The 25,162-nt window shown below is 36.0% G+C and overlaps 1 protein-coding gene across 1 annotated transcript in view; it reads left to right on the forward strand.

Annotated features, from left to right (window-relative positions):
• LOC310880977 (uncharacterized protein) overlaps positions 1-25,162 on the forward strand; it is a 1,343,899-nt gene that overhangs the window by 1,227,837 nt on the left and 90,900 nt on the right. The window contains exon 35 of the mRNA XM_083797545.1: positions 8,011-8,082. Coding sequence (XP_083653671.1) covers positions 8,011-8,082 — 72 coding nt within the window. The remainder of the gene's footprint in view (positions 1-8,010; positions 8,083-25,162) is intronic.

Genomic DNA, 25,162 nt, shown 5'->3' on the forward strand with positions numbered 1-25,162 from the left:
GTTGAGCTCTCTCCATACACAGTGATCAAAAACTCACTGTATATCAGTTGGGTAGAAATTAGCATCTGCCATCTGTCTTCATTGTGATAGTTATCACCACATTGCTTAAGTGGAGAAAAAAATATCCTCGATGTAGATGCAATTGGATTTCATTTCCTTCTACTAGTGCTTGGGAAAAGGAAAACCCAAAAAAGTATTAGGAACGTAAAAATCAGAGATCAAAATAGCTTATCGATAGAGAAGAGCATTTATTTTTAACTTTAGTTGGCTATCTTGTTGAAACACGAAATGAAAATTTTATCATGAAAACTTATCTAATGCTGTCCTGCCATAAAATAATTATCTGCAAAATGTTTTCTGTTATTTCCCACGTTACTATTCTAATACATTTATAAACTTGTCCATCATCTTGGCATACTTAATTAAAAAAAAATTATTTTCCCAAATGATTTTTTAACTCTAGGTAAATTTTCACATGTCCATCAGAACTGATTAAAAATTTAAAAAAATACAATCACTTAATGCTGACATTCATTCATAGCAAGACCATGCAAGTGTAAAGACTGTTTGGAGAGGAAAGAACTTGAGTAATTAAGGTAACTTAGATGAATGGGAGAGATTTGACAGTGAGACAAGGAAGGAAGAGGCAGGACAGCCTGATGAGGAAGATGAATTTTCAGGCAAAGGGTACAGTAAAAGTGTTATGAAGTTGCGTTCAGGGAAACAGCTTCCTTCTTTCTTCTATTAATAATATCACTGTTATATTCACAAAAACAGGTCTCTATCTATCTTCATTAATAAATAGGATCAAAGATAAATCTTCCGTCAATCTCCTGCCTAATCACAGTAATTTGCTAGACTGTGATTTTTGTCTGTTAATGAAAGAGGCATATCCTTAAAGCCAAGGGTTTAGCTGATTCCAGACTACTGTTTTAGGTGTAAATAACCTAATTCATAAAACTGCGATTGTGATTATAAAACAAAATGCTTTTCCCCACAGCCATTTTGTGTATCAAAACCATCTCTGTGTGCTACTAGTACATATCAAAGAAATACAACCTGTTTAAATTTGTAGTGGGTGGAAATCGATTTAATTTTCAGTCTTGATGTAATACTGTAGCTAGATTATGGCCCATGTTGTAAAGTACTATTTCATGTGTAATAAATCTTAGAACACTGAGGAGCACTGAGAACAAACAGTGTAATAAGCTGTTTTTGTTTCTGAATTTGTGCTAGCAGAATTTCATAGCTTACAATTTCTTTTTAGAATGAATGTTATTCAAGATGGGATTTTGTCATGTTGCAGGGTGAATAAGCATTCGCTACAAAGGTTTTATCACTTATGAATAGATAGAAATAATATTATGGGAGTTCACAGAGTTGAAGAATAACAAGCAGAAGGTTATAAAATGCTGAGTTGCTGTAATGTGAAAAATTAATCGTTTATACAACAGCCTGAGTGAGTGAGCTGCCATGGCAACTTGCAAAAGATACATTCGCTAATAAGATTTTCTGTCACATTAAAATACATTTAGGAAGTTTTTGCTGCAGAACTGTACTTCTAAATGTATGTATTTTGCTACCAGTCATCAGCACGCTTCAGCTGCAACATTGTAGGATGCTATTTACATTCAGACATTCCTTCTGTGCTACTTCAGTTCAAGGAGATAGTTTTCATACGGTCAAATTTTGATGGATGTCCTGTTTAGTTGTAAGGCAGGCAATGGTTTAAATAAGTAAGTGGTATTTTTTGATCTTTACCATCAGCTAGTAACATAAAATTTGTCTAGCTGATTTTCTTACCTGTAATACTGGCATATGTTATTTAGCAACTTGGGAATGGTGGTACCAGTCAGCCCCCAAAACATGTAATTAAATGGGATTCTTAAGAGTAATATATTAAATAGCAAAGTAACTTTACACATCTTTTTTTTTTTTTTTTTGAAAATCTAGGAACACAGAGAATTTATAATTATGTTTTAAGCTTCTCTGTCTTGCATCAGACATTCCTACACTTTGTGTGATTGTACTAGTTTAGGCACAATCTATAACTGTGCCTAAATAAAATTCTTGCAGATTTTGATTCAAGTGTTGGTTCATGGATGGCTTTTAATTTTTAACTGAAGGGGTCCCTCTGCTGGATCATTTCATAATTCATTGGACAGGTTTAGGGGTTTATGTTTGAAATGTGAAGTGTAACATTAGTAATCATGAGTATTTTCAGGATGATGCAAATAACAATTCATTACATTAGTGAATCCACCTGTCTCCATATGATTTTAGAAATCACTTTTATAAGGACGTGCACAAAAAAGATTATTCTATTTTTCTAACATTTTTATGATGAATAAAATACAGTACGATGTACTATATTTGAAGAATTTGACAAGAAGAATAATACTTCTCTTTTAAATTTGTATGCTTAAATTTGCCTGAGTGAAGGAATGTCCTTTACTTTGTTTAGAGCATAACTCCATTTTTGAGTTAATTGCCTATAAATCTTTCAAAGATATCTATGAGATTAATGCATACAATTTTAATGTTTATCAATATTATTTTTTAGTGAATATGAGAGGTGTGTTCTAAATATGAATATTGGTATTGGGCTGGGATTTTGAAGACCTACGTTCAGTTTTGGGTGACTTTGATCAGAATTTGTATAAAATATAAAACCACTGAAATGCTAATGAAAAAATATGTAGATAATTAGATGAATAATACTTTGATCACATATGGATTTCTGTTCACTTCTTTAAATGTTTAAAAGTTTCCCACTGTTCACTACCATGCTAAGAGTTTGAGTGCAACTCCTTATAATGAAAACTGTTACCTTTGAAGAATTGCTTTTATTAAAAAATAGGATTGTGGAATTCTGAATGAATCATGTAGCAATTTCATATTGTGTGTGATAAGTATTCAAATAAAAAAGCTTTCTTTATTTAGCTAAGCAAATTGAGCCTTAACTGCAGTTTCTCATACATTTTGGGCCAATAATAAAAGTGATATAGACTTTAAAAAATCACGTCCTGTTGTGGCCAAGTCCACAGAGTTCATCAGGACAAATCATACACTCTCCTTCTGTAAAGACTTATCTTCCCCTACACAGGTCTTCTAATCACCTTCCATTTAATATGACAGCCCGTTACATTATAAATCTGCCAGTCTCTGATGGAGCATGTGGATCTGTGTGCATTCAAGACAGCTAATGCCTGACTTTACCTCTGGGTCCTGGAGCTGTGACTTTATAGAGTTTACTTGTCAAAATGACTGTCACTTTCTCAGTAAATGACCACTCCCCAGCTATCATTCTCTTCTTGGGAGATTTGATGTAGAGTGTGTCAGGAGTGTATCAGAGATATACATTTATATCCTCCTCCACTGATGAGAGTACTCACGGTGAACACATTCATAAGAACTTGGGAGCACAGTCAGACAAGCCATCAGCCCAGGGCAGAGGTTTTTAAGCAGCGGTTCCTTCACATCAGGATGCTTAGGCTTTGTTCTGTCCAAGGACACGACTCCATTCTAGTCTGCTGAAAAGCAATGAAGTTTTGAGTGTGGAATATCACCAGTGAAGCCGATTTCTAAGCAATTAATATATTCATCTCTTCCAGCACTACTGAGAGCAGTTTCAACAGGAATCCTTGTCCATGTGAGCAGACATTTCCTACAGCTCCTATAAATGCAGCCATCTGCTTATAGGTTTGCTTGCTACCAAGTCCAAAACAGTATTGCAGATTTTGCTTAAAAACAGGATCAGGCCTTTCTGTTCAGCCATTCTTGCTGAAAAGTCTTGAAAGAGTTCTGTATGCTCTTCCGTTGATTCTCTTTCTTTTGTAGATTATCTGAAATATTTAGAAGGTGAGGGCACGTGATTGTTAATAGGCCATGTTTCTTCTTCTTGTTATTTTTTATAGGTTATATAGGATACAACATCGTAGGTTTGCCCTTTATTCTTCCTGACCTTACTGTCCCAATTGTTACTACCTTCTCTAGTCCAGATTAGGACGTACAAAGCCAAGAACTTTAAATAAGCTATATAGCATCTCAGCATCTGCACTCCTTCCCATATTGTTCAGTGTGCTTCCAGACAGCACTACAATTGTATTTTATACTATCAGATTTCATTTGATTTCTGTAAAAATACTGCCTGTAGAACATCAAATTAAAAACTACTTGTTACCTCTTCACACTGCAAGAAAGGTGAAAGCAAAAATGTATTCATTCAGCAGAAGAGCACAGGGGCTATTTCAGTGGTTTGGAAGATTTTGTTATCTAGATACCATCGTGTAGGCTAAATAAGCTGCAAAATAAACCCTCTCCTTCCACACCCTCAACCCCAGCAGATTTCTGCTGGGTGAAAACCATCACCTCTATGTACTTCTGTTCTATTTTTCCTCTCAAACTAAAGGTCAAAAGAAGGTTCAAGCTGGATGGGATTACCATTATACTGATCAGCATGTTCTAATACCTCAGCTGTTTAGATCACTAATATCAGGATTTTGCTATTTCCAGACCTCTTACCTTTATGGCAAAAGAGGACTCTGCAACCCAGCCTGGAAAAGCTATGCACACTAGCATGGTGAATAATCTGCTGGTTACTGTAGACAATATATTTCAAGGTATTATTTTGCAATATAGGAGACACTCAACTCTGAGATTACTCACTTTATTTGGTACCATAAATATGTAACAGAAACCAAAACAGCACCTTTTACTGCTCACTGTTTATTTGGTTATTATTTCAATCAGAAAAGATGCTTTGAAGTCAGTTGTAAACCTAAACATCAAAAATAAATCTGAGTAGACATCTAGGGAAAAATCTAATTACTACTTGTAGGCTGTAATTTTCTTCCTGATTGGGAAAGAAATCCAAAACACTCTAATATTTAGGAAACAAAACCTACTTTGCCTCAGAACTTCCAGAAGGAAAGTGCCAATCTCCCTTTGTTTAAGCTCCATCACAAGTATTCAGCTCCTGCTGTTTGAAGTGTATGTATCTAAATATCTAATATTGTTTGTACCCAAATTCTCTAGGAGGGCAGGAACATATCAAAGCGAAGCAGCAATTACTTGCATAGCAGAAGCTGCGTGCCATTCTGTTAAGTCTCCTATGAGTGCACACGCAGAGCTGATCATGAAAACTAGTTGACAGTGATTAAAATGTTCCTTTGAGACATTTGCAAGACAGGGTATGTGGAGAGATTCCTCAGCACTGCTCACTTATGCTGGGTAGTGCTGCCCTGGGCGTGGGGGTAGCTAAACTAAAATACCTGAACTGTTACAGATTACTTCTTCAAATGCAGATTTTTTACTCATCATTTGCTGTTTCTAGAAAAAAGAGAATAAATACTAAGGTATATACAATAAATATTGACGGAGACCTGCCTGGAATAACAGTTCCTCCAGCATGTCATAACAAGTGCTCTGGGGATGAAAATGAAGTCCTTATCCCTCATTGCCTAGGCTATTTGCAGGAATAGCAAGAAGGCAGGGCTAGGGAGAAGTAGCAGCCTGGTGTCATGTGCTTACTGCCATCTACTGCTTCCCTTATTGCAAGCGGGCTGCTTAAGGGAACAGGGGGCAGAAAATGCGGATTATATGCTTCATAAGAAGTAGAAAACTCAGTACTGGCACCTGCTATTGAAGAAGGTGGGCATTTTGAAGATCCGAAGAATCCAGATGGAGAGAAGCTGCTTCACGGAAGCAATCTCCTGCTAACACCTGTGTACAGAAGGGCCAGAGGGCAGGCGATGCTGCAAGTGTTGTGCTGAAGCCTGGGAGGAAGCCTAGCTGGGCGGGGTGGGCTTGGCCTTGGCCAGCTGCCAGGCCCCCACCCCACTATGCTCTCACTCAGGGGGAGAGAATAAGAAAAAGATTGTGGATCAAGATAGACAGGGAGAATGCTTACCAATTACCATCATGGGCAAAACACACTCAACTTGGAGAAAATTAATTTATTGCTAATTAAGACAGAGTCAGTTGGTGAGAAGGAAAGACAAACTAAACCACCCTCCTCTCCTTCCCTTCTACCCACCCTTTTCCCAGGTTCAACGTCACACTGTTCCCCCTCCTCTGCCTTCCTTCTCCTGCAAGTGGCACAGGAGGAATGGGGGCTGGGGCCAGCCTGTACCAGCTCCTCTCTGCTCCTGCTGTTTCCTCGTCACACATTTCCCCTGCTCCCGTGTTGGGCTCTCCACAGGCTCTGTCAGGAAATATCCACCTGCTTCCCCACAGGCTGCAGGGGGAATCCCTGCTCAGTGGCCTGCAGCACTTCCTCCCCTCCTCCTTCTCTGGCCTTGGCTGTTGTCCCACTTTTGCCCTCACCTCTCACTGCTGGGCAGTGTTTTGCCCCTGCTCCAACACTCCAGTCACCGCCGGGCCTAGCGCTGCGGCCCGGGCCCAGACGGCACCTCAGAGAGTCCCTGCAGCCACACCGCTGCCGAAACTGGGCACCTCCACCCAATGCACCATGATACTCCAGTGCAGTCTCCCCAGTCTTTCCCTCCAGAAGCACTGAAGTGCGTTATGTGTGATTCCACCACCAGCAACAGTGAAGGGTGTAGCTCCTTAAGCACTGCCAGGTGTTAGAGCAGCCGGGGGCAGGTGTGAGCCTCCAAAGCACAGCAGAGGAGGTGAGGTTATATTGGGTGCAGACAGCTCCGCCAAGGAGACTTGCTGGTGAGGATCTGTATTCCATAGAAAATATTCACTAACTGGTGTTTTTTCAAGTTTGTTCTCTCATCCTTCTGTCCGCTGCTAATGTTCTTTTTTTGGTAAGGTTGCTTTTTAGTAGTGAGCTTTGTCTGGGGGGGGGAGGGGGCGTCAGGAAAGTGGTTTAGTTTTCTCAGGCTTCAAAGAAAACTTCCAATATTGTAATTTCTGCAGCCAAGAACATGTAGCAGAGGCATCAAAAGAACCAGGTGGAGGGTGAGAGGTGGGAGGGGAAAAGCACACCAAAAAAATGTCTTTTTAAAGACTGAGGCATCCCATAAGTATTTGCAAAACCAGTATGTACATAGAGAATGATAACTAAGAAATCTGAACTCTGTTTTGTGAGTTTGTCAATGTAAAGAGTTGTCCAACTAAATGAATATAGAGAGGGCCTCTCTGAAGCTCCGGTAAAGTGAAGAACTTGTTTATCTTCAAGGATGTTAGCACACGTTGAAGTGTTGTTTTGAATTGGAGTTTCAGAGTTTGTCTAATTTCACACTCAAGAATTATATAAAATACAAAAATGGTTGGGTGTGTATTGAAATGTCATATGTGCTGCATGACATAAAAACCGAGGGGAAAAAAACAGGCTTTTGTCACCTACTAATGAAGCTGGACACTTGAGGCAAATTCTTTATATAATCCAAAGCTACTACTGTTACCTTGCTTGAGTATCCAGTTATTTAAAGAACAAACGCAAACTCTGACCCAGAAAGGTAAATAGGTTTATATGTCTAAATCAATATGCCTAAGTATAATATTGACATTTAGATTTAGAAAGTAATTCATAGTAAGTTTAGACTCAAACTTTAAGTAATCTGTAATGAGCTGATGTTTATCTTCTGCTGTTGTAACAGGAAATAGTGACATTTTAGTTTTCCTCAAACACATCTGTATTAGCCAGATAGAATTGATAGTTGTCATTTCCACAAGGACAAATTTATTGAGCAAAAAAATATGGCAGAAGAATCTTGTACCCATTTAAATTTCCTTGAAAGAAAATTTCAGAAAAGACTGAAATTTCCAGAAAGGGAGAGTAGGAGCACACTAACAAGGTAAGGAAGTATGGCATAAAAATCTAAGATTTATCTAATGATCACTGTAGGTGAGCAGAGTGGTAAAGTGAATGAGTGGAAGAGTTACAAATAGTTTGTAAATAAGGAAATGCAATAGTCAGGACCGATGGCAGGGTACCTGTGAGGGTGCAGAGGCCCAGTCCTGAAAGTGCAGGAGCTGCTGGAGGAGCAGCAGAGCATAACAAAGTCACAGAATGAGAAACCATCTTTTGTGTTCCAGAGCGGCCATGGCCAGAGAGCTTCACAGAAAGAGCTCGGGCTCAGAAGAACTGACTTTGTCAACTATTTACAGGTATGTCCTGATAACTGATGTGCTTCTCAATACAGATGAATTAACTGTGTGATTCTGCCTGTTGTTTTTTTGTTTTGTTTTTTTTTTCAGAGATGTATTTTGTTTTAGGGTGCTTTTTTTGTTTTTGTGTTTCGGTTTTTTTTTTTTTTTGAAACTTTGTAAAGCAAGAAAATTTCATGCAAAAATACAATTTAATACAAAATATACAATGAAATACTGTGAGGAAATGAGCAGCTGACAGACATAGTTTACTGTGATTGAGATGAAACATTTATCCACTTGTGTGAAAAGCAGGTTTGTAGTCATATGTCTCAACAGAAGGAAAGCAGTAGTGGAATATCCCCTGAAGCAGGGGCATTGGAACATTGCAAGGAAAGGAAGCACGGTCTTTCCCAGAGAAGTGCAGACTTGTTTTCTTGTCCATTTCACAGCCTGGGTTGAAAGTGATATAGATGTTTTTGCACAGCTGAATTACAAATTAATAAACTCTGCAGGGCAAACAGATTTTATGCAAGACTATCTCAAATATCTATGTGTTATATGTGTTTCTGGACATCAGTAGCACCAAGGCAGCTCAACTCTAGCTGCATTTTTCTTCTTGGTCCCTACACTAAACTGCAGTAGCACCACAAAAAACATTGTCTGTACTGTCCCATATTGTTTAGCACTCTGGAAGATTTCAATGCCATCATCCGTGTATTTTTCAGACACCTGATCTGGTTCTTCAGGAGGCGGCCTTAGGGGACATGGGTAGCTTTGCAGCAGGTGCTTGTACAACACGCTATACTGTGTTTTCCGAGATCCATACTGCTGGAGGTTTTCACCCCAGCTCCATAGTATCTGAACATTCATTGTTCTAGTGAAGAACTGATGCATTTGAGGATGTTAGGAGGGGCATAGTATATTTTTTTATTTTACTTTTACTTCTGTTTGATTAGATATATAAGGATAACTCTAATTTTTAGACAATACCCAAAACTGTCTGATGCACATTAGGTGACTGAATAGCTACCTAGCAGTGATCTAGTTCTCATGAGGAATTGTTATGGATGAATTTTAGCTGCTGGAGTAGCCACATTTAAAAATTGTAAAAGGTCAGCTGAAAAATAGTGTGGTATCAGTGATTTATGGAAAGTATTTGCTAAGGTCAGCCAGTGTTTCAATTATTAACAATTTAGAAAGACCTTTCCCTGGAACCTTCTGACTGAGAATTGGCATGAGAATACAATGTTAGTGTAGATGGAAATGCTTTGATGTCAGGTGTACTGGTTCAGTTAATTTACATCAGTATAGTCCAGTGTTTTCAGTCTTTCATGTTAGATCAAAAGATGTTTCTGAGGCTCCCATCCACCCAGCTATTAAAATAAAAGTAATTTAAAAAAAAAAAGAGGGGGAAAAAAAGGCTTTTAAATATCTCAAGTTCATGCTAAAAGCTGATACTGTAGTGGACATACTGTGAGTCCATTGCCTGACCTAGGGATGGGACAGAAAGACTGGCAGACATACAGTGAGGTTCAGATGTCTATATACTTTTTCTGTATTTTGACATATATATGTGTTCTTTTCTATTTTTAAATGTTTTAATTTTCTAAGCTCTGAGATTTTTTTAGAGAGTTTTGAAATCAGCGGAATTTATAAATCTGCTAGAATATAAGCTTGACTGAACTTTGTGCTGCACTTTAAGTGAGATATAAAGATTGCATTCAGTGCAGTACAAAGTGGGGTTTAAAACTTTGGCATGTTTCATTGGTTAATATTAAATGAAAAAGTCTTCAACAGGATTGAACAGTGAGGTTATCTCAATCCAGTTCTCTTAAGAAGCTCACACTCATAGTAAGAAGCATTTTACACTAGTGGCTGTAGGAATTAAGTCAGTGTGGTTTTCTCTTCTTGTTGTATCTTATGCAACCTAGTATGATTCAGCAGGATACAAAATAAATGTGTTTTTGTTTTTTAAGAATTTCTTATTGATAGCTAAAGAAATACACGTAAACACCTTATTTCTGTTCATCTCCATCTCACATTGTGCCACTAGAGGGTGGTAAAATATTTTTCAAGTTTTCTTCTTTAGCTGTTGGGGATTTATTTATTTATTTATTTCACGGTTGAACTCTTGTTTAGCTACACATGTTAACAAGCTGATTTGCGCAATACTATACTCTGCACCTCCGGCTGCTATGACTCATGTTTTCACATTTGTCAATAGATCTCTTTTACTGTATATCTAATCTAACTTTACCATCTTTTAGTTTAAAGCCATTCGCTGTTGTCCATTCGCTACACCCCCGGACAGAGTCCCTCCCCAGTTTTCCCGCAGCCCCCTTTAGGCACTGTAAGGTCTTCCCAGGGCCTTCGCTTCACCAGGCTGAACAACCCCAGCACTCTCAGCCTGCCTTTGTAGGAGAGGTTGTTCTGCTAAAGACTGAATGAAGTCTTTAGCAGGGGTCCCTTTCAGGTAGGGATGTGGTGCTCCGTGTGATAATATGACACCCAAACCAGAATAGTAGACATTGAAGTAGACTTCAATGATAGGTGCTCAGCAATTCAAAGTATCATTTCCATGAAACCAAGCCCAGTTAAGATATTTCAGGGTGGGCATACAAATGCGAGACATTGAAAATTATATCAATATTCACTTCTAAAAATATGGGTTGCACATAAATTTAGCTTCCTGTGTGTGTCTATATGTATTGATTTTGATTAAGTGCAAGAGGATTGATTTTTGGTGTGTATCTTTAGGTATCGATGTTCAATTTTTGTTTTCTTTTTGTCTGTTACTGCAATGTTCCCCAGTCATCTGTAGCTGAGCTTAATGTCCTGCTTTTAACCTTTATAAACAAGCAGAGGAGTAAAGCTCATGAAGAGTATACCTTTTAAACTGGTAAATTACAATAACGCTGTAAGAGAGAAGGAAAGGAAGTGTATGAGTATCAGGGCAGCTTCTATTATTTCTTGCTTTCTATAATTATTAGTATATTGGAAATGCATATATGATTACTGCTGTAAAAATACCATTGACACATTCTGTGTAAATTTGAGTCTACATGTAATAGGCTATCCAGTATTATTAAATTTCTGCAAACTTCATGGTGTACAAGACAGCTACATTTTTCTGGGGGGACGTTCTCCTGTTTGGTGTCCAACATGTATGACTTATGAAGTATGAGGTATTTTTATATATATGTTTATACATACAAACACAATTTTACATAGAACTTTATGTATAATTTGTTACTGGAGGTAAATATCTACATATTGACTTGCAGTAGCATATTGTTGAATTTTGTTTCAACAATATACAATGTTTGTTCATTGTTTCACTGTCTTTAGGGCTTCTTTTGTAATTTTTCTGGGTTAACCAGCTATTCAGACAAGTAGAGGAATTAAAATACATGGTCACAGTAAACTAAAAATGCTGTCTCTCCCTCTTAAAAAAAATATATTTTGCCATGTAAGGAGCTTAATGTAGTCTTGATTTGAGCAACTGCCGTGATTGCCATTTATCTTTCTGCTATGGTGACTATAGGTAGTCATTTGTGAGACATAGCTGAATATTTCTCTGTAGCTGAACCTAGAATTTAAGATCGAGCCTAGAGTGAAGTCAAATAGAAATTTTGCAAGGCAAGTAGGGTGATTTGGTTTGTCTTAATCTTTAGAGTTTTATTCACTACCACATAACATTCTTACTTGCAGGGTATTAATTATTATATACACAAACATATGCACACATGTATATAACAGGAATTTAATAGAGCAAAATAAACTGAAGAATTTCTAGGTATCATGTTGTAACTGTTTTTGTTAATGAAGAATTGGTTCGATATGGGTAATTTTCTCATAATTTATTTCTCTATCAGTTTATAATTAGCTCAGTAATTTACAGAGAAGCCCTTTTTTGACTAGATTAAATGTAAACAAAATTCAAGATTTCAGTCCTTTGTACTCTTAACAGTGTTTTGCGTGTTTGGTCTTTTTTGGTGGTGATGATGGGGTTTTTTGTGTGTTGGTTTTGTGTTTTTTTTTTTGTATCTTCATATATCAGGTGGTTGTCTAAATGAGATTTAACATCCTTAAGTCCTAAGGTGCGTTGTTCTGTGGCACAGCTGCCTCAAGGGGTTCCTAGGCTTGCAGCTGGGGGCCACCCTTTTCTCCGTTACATTAAGCAACTGTTTATGGTAGCACATTGTTGACTGGGATTATCAAATGAACCCTACTAGAAATAATAGCCCCCATGTACAAAAATATATATGTGTATTTCAGTGAAATGCAGACTGTTTTTACCCTACCCCATTTTTTTTACCTGGATCATTTGGTGATTTTGTATACAGTAACGCATGCAGCAGCATGCAATAGGGAAGGCAGGAACTGGCTGATGCAGGGCTGAAGAAGGAACAGGATTTTGTAGGATTCACAGAAAAGTTACCATTTAATTTCATGTAAAATCTGTGCCTTGATAATACCTTGTTGGGAAACACACAGTTCTCTGTTACCATATAAACATGAAACTGTAAGAATAGCAATGTTAATAATTAAAAGAAAAATGTGGGGGAAGTCTTTCCCAGTATGAGGCTGGGGATACATTTTATAAGTGAAGTACAACACTTGGTGAGAACAGTCAGCTCTGATTTATGTTTTAGTGGTGATGTTCTTTCACCTAAACATTGTGTTGACAGGACTTTGGTCAGCCTTTTATTTACTGCATTTTCAGTAATTTGAAGTAAAATTCAATAATAATGTAGTTAAAGAAAGCATGTACTGCAAACTGTATGGTATTAATATTTTACTTGAGTTGAAAAAATATCAAAGTATGACTTAGTAGACAGATTTAGTTCCAGTAACTCTGGTCTGTAAGGTACTATATGATTTTTCATTCTTCTTAGATCTTCTGTATTTGCATTTAATATCAATTATTCAAATAAGAGAACATGTCCACTTGTACAAATATTGGATTTCTTAAATTGTATACAAAACTTGTACACTGCTGAACTCTGGTTCTTAGGTATGATTATATTGCTGTTTCTGTGGTTTTTGGTAAATGGGTAAAGAAGTGGAATATCCTTTGGAAATTAACTTACCCTTCTTTAACCTTCAGCTGCCAGAATTAGTTGTTTGGCTTTGCTTTTTTGTTTGTTGACTGACCAAATTCTCTGTTCTCAATGACTTCTGAATTATTTCGCAAAGCTTTTTTGACTGCTTTATCTCCCATTTCATTTCCTTTAATATCTACACGGGCTGGAATCCATACAAAAATGACATTGTTGCTGTGACATATTACCTTATTATAGACATCAATAATTTCCAAAGCTATTCCTACTCTAGTGATTGAAATTTCTAGGATGATATCAACAGCACTTAAAAGATCTGGAAAAGTGACAGATTGTAAAGGTTGTACTTTAGCAATCTAATTCAGCACCATCCGATAGCAAATAACTCAGCAGTATAACCAGATAACTAATCTAACTGGCTTCTTCAACCCAAATTCACACATAGGAGGCCACTAAATCCTATCTCACTGCAATCTCTAGAATTAAAATGGAAAAACAAAATAACAAAGAACCAAGGATTAAAAACAAACAAACATTAATTTCAACTAAATTATAGTGATTAAATGTTTAGCCAAATTAGGTTTTGCAGAGAACGGAAAAATGCAATAAAACCTCAAAGTAAAATTAGTCTGTAGGGTTTGGAAGCCTCATTGTGCTAACATAGTGGTTTTGCATCATCAGTTCTAATAACTCTTAGAAGTTGGGCTGCATGGTGTTTTTGCCATGTTCATTTGTTTTAGGTAGGTAAAAGGTACTGCAGGAACTGCTGCTTTGTATTGTTCAGAAACTAGAAATTTAGATGCAGTTAAAAAAAAGTAGTGATTTGTCGCACTTTATTGACTGTCTCAAAAATCTTTAGTCTTGCCTAGAAATCACTAAGGATTCAAGCAATTATTTAGCTTACACAAGCAAATTTTAAGTCTTTAACCTTTTTTTCCCTCTGTCTGTATTAATTGCAGCACACCGGGTTAAATGTAAGCAATAAGGATGCTTATTATGGAGGCATAATCACTCTGAATCCTACCAAGTTGTTAAACAGTCCATCATCTCTACCAATTTTGTTCACTGCAGTCTCTTAATCTTTGAACTACCAAAATTGAAATTGCTTCCTTATGAGCAAAAAAGCCATAGCTACTCAGATCACTTTATTTGCCTACTTCGCTGTCCCCACAAATATTTTTGAATCATTTAGGTATCTGATTTTCCACTGTATGACATTCAAAGTTCTGGTTTTGTACTACTAGGATCCTAATATAGTCACACCTTAACCTGCTTTATCTGGTGTCAGTCATTCTAGATCTGGATTGTTCCTGCCTTATACAGAGGCATCTCTGTTCCAAAAAGGAAAATGTCTATGCTATGGCTGGATCTTTAAACCCCTATCCACACCACTGCAAATACTAAACAGAGATGATCAGACAGCTGCCTAGGAAGTTCTGATGAATCGTTTGTTTGAGCTATTGAGCTGTTCCTTAGTAGCCAACCTTTATTCAAGAAATGATAATAAAATGTCATGTCCAAAGCATTAAGATTAACAAAGATCAGCTAGCAGGTCTAAACATTTGACACATGCATATAATTTAAGTCAGAATTTTAGGTTTAGAAAGTGAATTCCTTCCCTGTTTCCCAGAATTCTCTCATTGTACTTCAAATTCTTTACTCTCTAGTTCAATTACAAAACTAAATTTGATGACCCTAAGTCATTATTCAGTCACTCCTCTAAATATTTAAATTATGCAGTAAATGTCATTTTTCCTTATTATTGGAGATATGGAGGTAATGAATTATCAGTGACTTGAAAGAATTCATAGATAATTTAAATTGCCCACTTCTGTGAATACCTGACCTGAAAATTACCCTATGCTTGTGCCAAAGTCAGACTAGGCAGTGTAGGAAAAATGACAATGTTGTGTGTTCTTCAGTTCTGACATTTCATTATGTTGTCACATTATGATATATACATTTGAAGAAGAAGCAGTTTTAAAGCACGACTCAACTGTATAAGATGTTCCACATTAACTGGTCTTTTTTGCCTTATAACCTAAGGCGGTCTTTCAGTTACGTAGTAATGTTAATTTTCAAAGTAAAATACCGTAATTAATTTACATGATGTCCATTACTCATACTCTGCAACATCAGTTGACTATTGTCATCCTAACTTGATCACTTTATTTGAGAAAACATTTTTGCACACTGTTGCTCTCTTGAACACAGTATATATTGCAGAATTAAGATAAGAACGATGTATGTATGTGTTTTAAGTTTAAAACAGTATCACAGGCAAGACGGTCCCTTTTTAAACAGGATATTATAGTTTTTCTGTGTCTATAAATACAACACATAAAAACTCCTTATTACAGAATGCTTTATTAACATCAGAAGACAGTCTTATGACATGATCTATGGTTGATTGATTTGCCTGAAAGCCACTTTAATACTGAGGAAGAAGATTATTCATCTCCAGAAAGAATGACAGTCAACAATAAATCATTTCCTCCATCTTCTTACATAGCGATGAAGTTAAGGCTATCAGATGATAAGAATCTAAATCAAAGCATGATCCCCTCTTTTTAGAATAGGAAACGCATAAGATTGCTTTCCTATTTTTAAGCCACTGAATGCTGCAAACATAATTGCTGCAGATATGATGAGCTATATGAAATTAATTTAAACACGGTAGGCACATATGATTTTCTTCAATAAGTTTCATATTTATTTATATACAAGATCATTTTAATTTTGTTATCCTCTAATATATATCTATGAAATGAACCAGACTCAAGGCATTTTTCCATAATGTCAAGGTTGATATCATGGTTTAGTGGTTTGGTTCTCCTAGAGCTCTTATTTAAAGCAAAACCAGAAATGTTTTTGCAATACCATAGTTAGAATATTTATGGCATGTTTTTGCTTCTTTGTGCTTACATTGCTTTTGAATTTCTGCATGTGTATTTTTCCCTTTCTCTACTAATAATAGTTTTGATGTACCATAGAATTGCCAAGGCAGAAAAGCTGTAGCAGCAAGATGTTTTCTAAGAGCATTAAATGTAAGGGATAAGTCAGCGGAGTCCCCTACTTGGCCTTTCCTCAGGAAGATGTGTTGAAGTGTGAATGAAATCCTGAGTTTCAAAAGGGGGCAGGAATTTTAAAGATCATACATGAAAGCAGAATTACTCAGTTTTGAACGTTTTGACATCTGGCTGGCCATGACTGCACACAAACAGAAAAGGAACAAAATCCAAGAGCAGAGAGCAAGTTTATGAATTGAATGGTGTGTTGCTAGACCAAGAGCATCTCCTGGGTAAAGCTGTTCATGCACTACTGGGATCTGGGGAAGTACTATGTGGATTATAAAATACATTAATATTAATGTTGTTACTCATTTTTACTTCATTTCTCAAAATGCATGCTAACTGTGGTTTACTGTTATTACTAGCTATTACTAGGTAAAAAGTAAACTAAATTTTAGACTTTTTGGTAGGCACAGTAGTCTACTCAACTAAGCTAAAGCATGAAAATTAGTAGAATTTTTATAGCTGCTTTGGGGTGCTGTGCTGTGTGACTTTTATGCAAGAGGCTTTTGTCACTTCCTTAGATTTATGAGTGCTAATCTGTGCAAATTTATATTATACGTACAAATTCTACGTATTCAAGATTTAGGGTATAAATAGGGAAGAGAACAAGAGGATATAAGTTCATCCTAATGGGAAATAGGCCAAAGCAACCTTCTAGGTACTAATATCATTAACCAGATGTAAAATTTTAGCCTTAATATGCAGCAGATTTTTTAGTGTCAGGTAATATCCATTATTAGTTCTAGCTGCATGTATGTTTTCCATACATGCTGAAGAGTTTGTGGTTTTTGAAAAATATTTTAACTAAGTAAGTAGATGACTGAAGTAGACACTGCAATGGCATTCAAGCATATCAGTTCGTGTATGGTTCCAACCAGTCATTTATTCCAGTCTTTTTTAGTAGTATTAACTCCTTGTGTTTTCCTTGCATTCTGGATGTGCAGTTTCATACCTGAACGTCTGGGCTATTATTGAGTAGTTGCAACTGAAATCTTTTTAAGTTGCTGTCTGTTCAGACACAGCTTCCAGTATGAATTACAGAAAAATTTGAACTCTTGGGCCAACCAGGCAATCAAGATGAGCTAAATCTTTTGCGTCTATTCCTTTTTGTGTCTCACCTTATTATTTAGTAATGGTAATCATAACGTCCTCTTATCTAACCAGGTTTTTGAAAATCATATAAAAGCAGCCTGTTTGAAGCATGCAATTACAATAGTAATGACTTTGATAGAAAGCACTTGAATAAATTAATGACACTATCTGCAAAGCAAAGTTTGAATAGCAAGCAACAAGCATAATGTCACAATTTGATGTGGAGGGACAGAATCATATATTGTATTGGTACTTATAAGTTTGGCATTATCTAGTATGTGTTCTGATTGTTGCAAGAGTCCTGGGGTGAGTACAAAAAAATGTGTTTAGTCACACAATTAAAAATAAAAAAAATAAAAAATTGCTGGAGAGAGGAAAGAAACCAGTGCTACTCCTTGCCTAATTCACGCAGTTCTTGTCATATGAAATATGTCCTCAGGTGGGAGAAGATCCAATAAAGAGTCTTGAGAGAGCATAAGAAAAAGTTCATAGATTCACTTTTTAAATGTTACTGACCTGTCTGTCATTAGTACATTCATCTATATTTTGTTAAAATTTAGAGAAGTTTATGTTGTGTCTACTTTTGAGTCCATCGTTTGAATTCAGTGCCAACAAACTTGTTCTTTGCTTCCCCACAGTTTAAAAAACAACAAAAACCCCTAAGCATTTCTGGCAAAATGGTACATTCATTATTTCTGATTCTTCTTTTTTATTAAGTCTTTTCCCTTACTTTGGAGTTTAGATAATCCAATGAATTAGGGATTTCTTGGCAGAGTTATAATGTTTTGTTGCTTTTTAAATCCTTATTGGTTTTAGCATTCTGAAAGCTTTATTGAGGTTTTGATTTTTCTTACTTGAATGTAGTAAACCCACTTAGCATTGCCTTATCAAGTGCAACTAATTAACATCAAAGGGATATTGTTATTCATTATCGTTCTATGATCAGTCATGTATACCATATATGCTGAATTGGCTCTTTTGAATCTCCTTCAGTATGCTTACTTTAAGTTCCTCATAGATTGCCTTCTTCATTTGCACAGTACTACACAATTTAATATGCATATGCATTTAAGTGGAAAATTACCTCTTCCTGAAGAACCATAAGACCTATCTATTGGCATTTTCTGTAAAATCTATACACAAATATTTCACTACTAACAGGCACAGCTTGCCTATGCCCCTTTATTTCCCCTGCTCCCTCTTGACTTACTAGGTTCATGATCAAAATCCAATGTGCAAATTTCTGCTAGGTCTAATTTCGTCTCACGGGAGCACACTTCCTTGTGTGTGTCACTGTTGCTTACTGAGAACCCATAAGACAAAGGGCTACGTAGATACCCTAGCCATTTTCTATTACCCCATAAGTGAGCCATCACGAATGCTGTACATCCTCCATTCTGTCTGTGTAGAATATGGTTTCTGGTTCCTGAAATGAGTAGGGAATTTCATCAACTTTGCAGAAAATACCTTGTCTCATAAACAAAACCCTGAAACTCCAGCTCTATGGGCTTTCAGTTTTGTTTCTGTCAGAGTATCGAAATGGGTCTTTTCCCTAATATTTTAGATATCTAGAGAGAACTTTGGCTCTTAGAATTGAAAGGAGTATTAATTGTGCAGAAATGCAATGTAATAATTCTCAAGAATTAACGTATACGTTTCTGTTGGAAATAGCTATCCTGCTGTTTCATATAATGACATGTATGTATGTCTCATGACATATACAACTACCACCTTAGAAACTAGTTTCTAGTTAGACGTTGTGATCTGAACATATGTACCTTGTTCCCTGGATTTCTAGCATATATGTATGCATTACACTATCTTTATTTTTTTCTGCCTCTTTGATGTCTAATTGTTTATGGCTGTATAGGAGTTGGGTTTTTTTGGGGGGGGGGGAGGGGGGAGTATTGTTGTTTTATATTCAAAGTATTTGAAATACAGTGAGGTCTGTGTTGCAGCCCATCAAAATGGCACTTTCCTATTAAAAAAAAAAGAGACTGTGTTGTATGCCTTGGAGTGTTGTGAACGTCTTCTTGGACATTGTTCACTGTTGCAAAAACTGACAAGAATGTCATTTGTACTAAGAGGCAGATTTTGGGAAGTATCAGCTTCCTATGAAAAACTGAATTTTTTTACACTTAATTTGGTATCAAGTCAGGCAGAAACCACACGATTTAAAAATAAAGAAAAAAGACTAAAAGGAAATATATGGTACATGTAGTCTTAAGGACTTTCTCCTTTTGCCTGAAATTTTTAAACAAAAAATTAAAAAGAAAAACAAATTGCGGTATTCTCTATTTTCAGATAAACGCAATTGAGACAGGTGCTAAAAGTGCTTCTCTTTGATTTTGATTTTTGTACATCAGTAAGCCTAACTAGAACTTCAGCACCTCCTGTGTTCTATAGATGTTTTGTTAAACCATTTGAGAACTTGTAAATGTGGATCAAAAATAAATAGCCATGAATTTATTTTAAAGTGTCTAGAATAAGCATATGAAAAAAACAATGTGTTGGCTCAATAGTGTTTCTCTGTTCTAAGTAGTTTCCAGAGAGAATGAAAAAAAAAAAGTCAAATTTTTGATAACTAGTGATCTAGCCAGGTGTATTAATGCATTATGCCTGGGTGCCTAAGCTACATGCCCAGTCATTGAAGGTAGACTTCAATGAATTGTAAAGAGCAGCAGCTGCACTGCTTGTATAAATACATCAAGACTTTGTAATTCTGTGAACAAAGCAATCTCTTTAGTACTTCTCAGGTAGTTATAGGGGCTTTTCAATGTCATGGTCTAACAGTAACTCCAGTATCCTTTTTTATTTATCCTTCTTCTCACTCTTTTCTCCTGTGGTCTTGCCATACTTTGTCACATTAGAATGAACTGACTGTTCTTGCTGTTTGCCACCTCCTCCTCTCATTGTATCTCTGGAGCTGGATGACATAACCTGACTTCGCTAATGTCTGTTAATCACATGAATAAAAGCAGAGTGTGGGCATCTTAATCCTCTCCTTTTCCTCTTGGAGTCTGGAGATCTTTATGTACAGTTTGCTTTTGGTATCTGATGGGGGCTTCTGCCATCATGGTGTTAAGTCCCTCTGGCAGTTACAGCATTGCTCAGGCATTTTTTCTGTGCTGTCCAATGCATCCCGTTGAAACTGAACTTCCCTTCTTCACCAGCTCAAAATTAGGGGAAGACATATTTGTTTTTTTCAGTGCTACCTTAGGCAATTATGGTTTCCCTTTTGGGTGGAATAAATCTAACTGCAATTATACTCAAAATGCACTCCTACTAAGAATTACTAAATATAAGAAAGCAGAGAAAATTAAAAGGAAAGAAACTTGGCTCATCAATTCTCACAAAATAAATCACATACTTACTCAGCTTATTTCTGGACAAGGGAAAACATTTCTCTAGAGCAGTCCTTTCCCTGACCATTCAGTTTGCAAGCGTTACTGAATCAATTTAAATTTTCAGATCTCTTTCTTCTGCTTATTTGTTACAACAAACAGCACAGAAGGCTAGCATGTCATTCATATTTATGTAACAAACTTTGAGTATTCCCAACTGGGAAGGCTACATCACTGCTATCTTATTACATCTGGGTGCATGTTCCTCTCTGTAGCAGGTGTATTAAAAGCCCAGATGATTTTAAATTCCATGGATTGAATATGCTATCAATTCAGATTTGAGAAGAGGGATGATACCTGTTCATGCAACTCACTCATCCCCTAAAACATATTCTTCTATTCTCCATTTTGAATGACAGTGGCTTCAATTGCGTTTGGTCTTCTGTCACAGCATTTTCTTAGCTTTTTACAAAATAAAAAAATAATAATAATTTGCAATTTGCAAAATAATTTGAAAAAAAAAATGAGTTATTGTTCATGCATTCTAGGAAGTTTTAACATAGATATGCAGCCCAAATAAGACTTACTGTGTTATTTATCTAGCAGGATCTCCCTTTAAGACATCATTACTTCAAGTATTAAGTGGGCTTCAATATGTAATGTCAACCTAAATGATCTGCATGTGCTGTAATTTTTTTTCTTAATCCTGTATGTGTGTATAGTAAACCAGGATGTCTCTGAAAACAGTACTGTGGATTAGTACTGTTATATGCTTAAAATTTATGCTGAGGTTGATATTAAATTCATATTTATATTTTTCTATGAAATCCTCTACTTGCAAGTTTGTCATACATGCCAGCATAATCACACATGCTCTGAGAAAGCACATGAACTAGAAACAATTGATGACCATGATGCATATATGCCTGTTCTTTAGCCAAGCTGTGTTCACAACCCAAAAATAAACAGAAGAGGAAATAGAGAATGAAAACCAATTAATAATAAATTCAACACTTAGGTTTAGCATGAAGGTCGAATGATCTACTATATTTGGACCTATGAAGTTATATAAAAGTCTGTAGGTCACTTTTGCGATATCTTTGTAGCTCTTCAGAAAGTGCACAGAAGTAAGGACCAGAGTATCTGTGAGAAGTTTTCACGTTTGCACCAATTCTACAGCCTTATACCTCAAAATGTTCGCTCTTGAAAGAATATGAAAAGGTCAGGATGTAAAAGAGAGAGATTTCCCTAAAGAGGAATAAAGGCTGGTGTGATGTTAGAATGGCTCACAGAAAGAATGAACAAGTGTGTCCCCAGCTGAACATTTAGCTACCGTTTGAGTTACACCGAACAGTTTGTACCAATTGAGATGATAAAAATGAATGAGTTGCATGCTTACCTGACGGTATGTGGGAAGAGGCTACTACAGCTACTATAGAAGTGCACTCAGTACTGAAGGGATCTGATTGTGCTAGTAAAATCACATGGATTGGTTTTATTGGACCAAAATGCTACCATTACAACTAATTTAATTAATTTCTCCCTCACCATTTAGATTTCATCAGTGTTTTGGTGAAATTGTCAAGTTTAAATAATTTTAAAGGATCACAAAAATGCATACATGCTCACACTGTAAACAAATGCCTTCGTATTCAGAGTCGACTTACTGTCTGTACAAGGCATACTGCTTCATAATGTGAATTAAAAAGTGAATCACTTCTCTTAATCATCATAAAAATCCTATATTAAACATGGTGCCTATTTAGTCTTTTTTGGTTTTCTGTAATTTTTGAGTAAGTCATCTTGTATTTTGCACTGACTGAAAAATGTATTTTGACATTTTTAAAATTAAAACCGTCATGGTATTTAAAGATGAACTTAAGCTCTACTAATTCTATTAAACTGCAGGCTGCCAATGAGTTATAAAGTCTAATTAATCATTTTGTCAGCTTTGCCTTCTGAAGCTAGTCAATATAAATTTGAATAAATAGGAAGCTGTTGACCCAGGAACCTCTGGATGTTCTGAATAAAGATGTGTGCCAGTTGTAAAATACTCTAACTACTGCCAATTTTGACTGCACATAGTATGCACTAATACAGCAGGAAATTTTCAGTACGAGCATACATGCGTGGTGGTAAAGTCATGTTTATTGCCACAAATAAATAATTTAATTTTAAGGGATATGTCTAGTAATTTCTTACGTGTTTCATCTAAAGATAGTGGTTTTGAGGACAAAAACTTTTTAGTCAAAGTTTGTCGCTGACACTGCAGTGTGACATGTCACATCAGGTTGCATCAATAGAGCCATGTTATGTAAAAGTAATGAAATGTGACTGATAGAACCCAAGATACTGTAACATACTGTAACATAATGTGTCAGCATTTCTTTAATGGAGCCTTTCAGGAATGCTTTTTGGTAAAATACCTTACAAAATCAGTTACAGAAAGTGATGAGGAGATATAAAATATCTGTTCTCTGTTGCTGCATGGAACACATGAAATAGCCTAAATAAAAATGTTTTCCAGTAATTTCATTAGAAATATATCTGATCTGTAAAGTTACAACAGTGATGTGTATGCGTCATCCCAGATAATTCTGTAACTGTATATTGCGAAATTAGTTTCCTGATCCTATACAGGAACAAAAATATCCCTGTGTATGATACAAGATTGCATTGGCATGCCCATGTTATTGTAATTTCTCTCAACCTACTAGGAAAAATATATATATATTTTGGTAATATAGTCTAAATATATGGGAAACCTCGTTTTCATTAAAAAAAAAAAATCCATGTTCCTAGAAACAAAATGACTATTTACTTTTCTAGAGGTCGAAATGCCTGTATTTCTTAATATCTCACTAAGCTTTTGAACCAGAAAACAGAATAGCATTGTGTGAAGGATGTGACATATAAAACACCATTGCCACTGACATCCTTCTTCTGAGGATGAAAGACAGTGAACTGTTTGTCTTCAGCAGATTAACAGGGAAGGTTGTTTTTGTTTGTCTGACTGGTCAAGGACAATTTACAGTTCAGTTACTCTGAAGGAAAGACTTGTTGATTTGAGAGCACTCCTATTATAGCTCCAGGTAGAGGATGATAGATTTAGCCGTCATTGTGATAAACTGCAGCCTATATGCTTGCAATACACAAAATAAATAAAACACTGGTAGATCTGTTTGGTTCAGCTACTTAACACCAAGTGTTGGCATGTAGGTGTAGGCTTCTTTAGTGAAGGTACTAAGGATACCAAATGTTCCCATTAGTCCAAACATATCTTTTTTTTTTTTTAATAGAATATTTAATACTTGTTAGGAGGGAAAAAAAAAAACAACACAACTTTTTTTCCATAAACATGACTTTTGAATCCCTATAGGTCAAAAGTGAAATTTATACTTCCTACAAAATACTCCTACTTCTCTTTAAATAGTTAAATACTTGCTTTCTCAATTTTTTTATCTTTGCATTTCAGAGTCATGTGTTTTTAAAAACGTAGTTCTTCCCCTGACTGTGGAAGATTCTCTGTAGAGTCTCTCTCTTGCAACATCACTGTGACAGAGGCCACACATTTCCTTATAGGTTTAATTGATCTATTAGTTCAGTTGCTTATTTTCTGGTTGGTTATTACCCCCGATAGCTGTTATCATTCCATTAGAGCAATCTTGTCAATTCTCAGTTGCTTATAATTCCTTTTAAGGTATATTCACTATAGATATAGCAGCTCCTCAGTTTTATTTGCTAATGGGAATTGCTTGTTATGCCACTAAGCTTTAACTAATATGAGTTTTCTGTTGTGAAGTGTTCATTTCTATTCTTTTGATGACTACACATGAGATAAATCACTGGTAAAAGTACAAAATCCACCATATTCTACTCAATTATACCACTCTACAAATATATTTTTTTAAATTAAAATTAATACACCAATGAAACAACTAGTAAAACTGTAGAAATAAATCAATAAAAAATACCTTTCACCTGCATGTTTCTGCATATCTACTTCCATGGCCTCCTATGTAAGGAGGCAGTATAGGCTGATCTTAAATTTTCCATTATGTTGTGGTGCAAATAACACTAACATTAGCGTATATATTGTAAATGCATATCTACTGATTCTTAATTTCATAAGATCCTGAATTGAAAGGAAAACATTTATGTTCAAAACTCAGAATTTAACCTCCATTTTTCATTAACGCATTGGGCTTAAAAACAAACTATTCAAGCAAGGACAAAGCAATTAAAGAAAGTGTTTGTTTGTATGTAAGATATAAATAATACGTGCTATAGAAAATATCATTGCAGAAAAACACGACACCAACTGACAGTTCTGAATCTGTGGTTTGTGCAGACTGCAGCCCACAATAACTGAGTGCATCTCTTTGTTCTGTCTAGTGGCTAGATCAAAAATGGAGGAGAAGTCAGCCCTTTATTATTGTCAACTCGTAGTTCAAGCAGCAAAGATTGTTCAGCTTCTGTACACTTCATTTCCAAAAAGAGTTACATAGTTTTCTGGTTTTCAAGA

Source organism: Anser anser (genome assembly GCF_964211835.1).
Source record: "Anser anser genome assembly, chromosome: 13".
Classification (NCBI taxonomy): Eukaryota; Metazoa; Chordata; class Aves; order Anseriformes; family Anatidae; genus Anser; species Anser anser.